Source organism: Alligator sinensis, unplaced genomic scaffold, assembly GCF_000455745.1.
Source record: "Alligator sinensis unplaced genomic scaffold, ASM45574v1 scaffold1667_1, whole genome shotgun sequence".
NCBI classification, from domain to species: Eukaryota; Metazoa; Chordata; order Crocodylia; family Alligatoridae; genus Alligator; species Alligator sinensis.
Genome location: NW_005842504.1, coordinates 912,207 through 915,152, shown reverse-complemented (window position 1 = coordinate 915,152; position 2,946 = coordinate 912,207). Strand labels below are relative to the sequence as shown.

The window sequence follows — 2,946 nt, the reverse complement described above, 5'->3', positions numbered from 1 at the left end:
ACGCCCCCCCACAAGCCCCCCAGTCCGTGCACCCCTCCAGCGAGGTGGGGACGTACCTGTGTGAGCCCAGCAAGCGGAAGGTCCAGCGCTGGTCTCGCAGCTCCTCGATTAACTGGGGGGGAGACACAGGTGCTGGGGGGCAGCCCTGCCTAGTTGGAGGCTGGCGGGGGTTGGTGATGGGTTTCCCCCAGTTGGGGAGTGGGGTTGTTGCTGTGGTTGGCGTGGGGGGTCCATGGGGTCAGGGTGGGGGGGCTGTGGGGTCAAGGGTCAGCGTAGCAGGGGTTGGGGGCCGTACCTGCGTGGAGCCGAAGTGGCGCACCTGCACCCCGTGGCGCCAGAAGGCCTGCAGGCAGTTCCTCACCAGCACTGCAGGAACCAGAGTGATTTGGGGGAGGGGGATCAGTGCCGTGGCCCCCCAGCCCCAACTCCCTGCCCGGGGCAGGCCCCTCTGCACCCCGAACCGAGCCAGGCTGGTCATTTGGGGCAGATGATGCTGGGGAGTGGCACAGCTGGTGGGGAGCCGTGGAGGGGACCCTTCTCCACCCCAACCCCCACCCACGGCCCCCACAGCCACGTCGAAGAGGATCTCGGGGGCCTCAAGACGGCGAACCAGGGCTCCCTGCAGTGTCACCACTTTGATGCTTCCTGTGGGGGGGATGGGTCAGACCCCCCTGCTCCCACCACCCTGCCCAGTGCTACGACCCATGACCCCCCCCCACCCGCCCTGCTGAGCTACCCCCTGCTCCCCGTCTCCTGAGTGTGACCCCACCTCGCACCCTCCGGGTACACAGGCCCTGCACAGACAGCCCCCTGCCGGGCACTTACGGTCAATGAGGACCAGCACAGTCTCGCTGTCCAGCTGCGTCACCTGGATGGGGCCGGGGCAGGGGGGCTCTGGGGAGACATGAGTGTGGGGTGGGCATGGGCAGGAGCCACTGCCCCCACCCCTGTGTTGTCACATGTGAGCTTACGGTATGCTCAGGTGTGTCTGTGCCTCCCCCTGCCCAATGCCAGGTGTGCATAGGCACAGACAGGGACCCGGGCACAGACATGGCCATGGAAAAGGGCGTGGAGACAGGCACAGACACGGACCCAAGCACAGACACGGACAAAGATGGGCATAGGCATGGACCTGGGTATGGGTATGGATGCAGGCACAGAAAAGGACACAGGCATAGATATGAACACATGCACAGACGTGCAGAGGGACACAGGCACAGAAATGGGCAGACAGGGACACAGCTGCAGGGCACCCCTCACCAGCATCAGTGTGGGCGAACCAGGAGGTGAGGGAGTTGAGGTTGATGGTGTGGAAGCGCACGGGGCGGGCGGGCGAGGGGCCGCGGCCGAGCCCAATGCAGACGCTGGGGTATTCCTCGCCCGGCGCCACCAGCATCTCGAAGACAGGCAGCGGACTGGGCAGCGGGAAGTCGAAGTGCTGCAGGGGCGGAGCGGGGGCAGGATCAGGGGGGTCTGACCCTTGACCCCTGCCCCGCACACAGAGATGGGCCTTGGCATGGGGTGGCGGGGGACAGAGGTGTGTGAAGACAGCAGAGCAGATGGATGTGGCCAGCAACAGGGAGGGAGGAGGCTCTGCCAGGCTCGCTGGGTTGGCGTCCCTGGGTGGAGCATGCTGGGGTGCAGCCCCAGCAATGGGGGTGGAGGGATGAGGGGGGTCTCCCATCCCCTGCACCTGGGAAGGGGGGCAGTGGGGCCAGTACCTTGACGAGCATGAACTTGGCCATGGGCTCGTACCACTGCAGCAGCACCACGCCCGTGTCCAGTGCCCCACACAGGTAGTGACAGCCGCTCTGCATGTTCCTGGCTAGGGACGTGGGGGGGTGTTAGAGGCTGTGGGGGCAGCTGTGGTGCCCCCTGTTCCCCCCCCCTCTACCCACGGTCCACAGCTGGGGGCGGCAGGGGTCACAGGAGGCCCCCAGAATGGCAGTGGCGGGGGGGGGGGGGGGGGGGCTGGAGCGACTGCCCCACACAGCAGGTGCGGCAGCGCTTGGTGTCAGGGATCTTGCTGGAAGGGGGGTTCCTCCTGTGGGCAGAGCGCAGTGGCTGAATGGGACTGGAGGACCCCCACCCCTAAGCCTAACACCCCCCAGCCCAGCCGCATCTGTCCTACTTTTGCAGGGCTGGGGTTGATTCCTGGAGCCACCTCCCAGCAAGGGGCCCTTGGGGGTGGGTACCTGGGCAGCAGGCGGTGGGGGCCGAGGTGCACGCCAGGGCGCTGGTCCCGCTTGCTCTGCTCATACAGCCCCGGCAGGCTGTGGGAGTACAGCTGGGGGGTCTTGCCTGGGAAGGGGGTTGTTGGTGGGGCCTGGAGAGGGAGGCCTGCCCCCACCCCACCCCGGCCAGTGCTCCTCACTCCCAGCAGCAGCGCTTGGCCACCCCAGTGCCCCTCACTCCTGACCCGCAACCCCCTGCGCCCCTCACTCCCATCCCACAGCCCCTGCCCCATGCTCACCCGAGACAGACATGAGGACATTGCCAATGGTGTACACCCAGGATGTCCGGTTGTGGTAAAGCTGCGGGAAGGTGGGCATCAGCCTGGGTGCAGGGGGAAATCGAGCGGGGGGCTACTCTGCCCCACAGCCCCCTCCTCTATCAGGCCCTATTCTCTGTCCCTACCCCCTGCCCCCGGCCACTGCACCCTGTCCTCCCCACCCCCATGTTCCCCCCTGCCCCAGGCGGGTGGGGGTCCTGCACCCGTTCCCTCCTGTTCTCACCAGCTCCAGCGTGGCCTCGGGCTCGCTCTGGTTGAGGGTGAAGATGCCTTCCTCGGCACCCAGGATTAGGTGCGGGTCTGGAGAGGATAGAGATGGCCCTGCTGGTGCCCCTCACTCCCAACCTGCAGCTCCCTGCCCCCCCAACCCTGCCGGTGCTCCTCACTCCTGACCCGCCGCCCCCCCCACCCGCTAAGCCCTTCCTCCGGGGCCC

General features: G+C 67.1%; 1 protein-coding gene across 1 annotated transcript in view; it reads right to left on the bottom strand.

The window, feature by feature from the left end:
• Positions 1 to 2,946, bottom strand: part of MAP4K1 (mitogen-activated protein kinase kinase kinase kinase 1) — a 14,583-nt gene that overhangs the window by 968 nt on the left and 10,669 nt on the right. Inside the window, exons 21-30 of the mRNA XM_025213071.1 lie at positions 2,736 to 2,812; positions 2,474 to 2,534; positions 2,196 to 2,301; positions 1,986 to 2,044; positions 1,722 to 1,825; positions 1,261 to 1,438; positions 826 to 894; positions 556 to 645; positions 296 to 366; positions 57 to 112 (exon numbers count right to left, since the gene is read on the bottom strand). Coding sequence (XP_025068856.1) covers positions 57 to 112; positions 296 to 366; positions 556 to 645; positions 826 to 894; positions 1,261 to 1,438; positions 1,722 to 1,825; positions 1,986 to 2,044; positions 2,196 to 2,301; positions 2,474 to 2,534; positions 2,736 to 2,812 — 871 coding nt within the window. The remainder of the gene's footprint in view (positions 1 to 56; positions 113 to 295; positions 367 to 555; positions 646 to 825; positions 895 to 1,260; positions 1,439 to 1,721; positions 1,826 to 1,985; positions 2,045 to 2,195; positions 2,302 to 2,473; positions 2,535 to 2,735; positions 2,813 to 2,946) is intronic.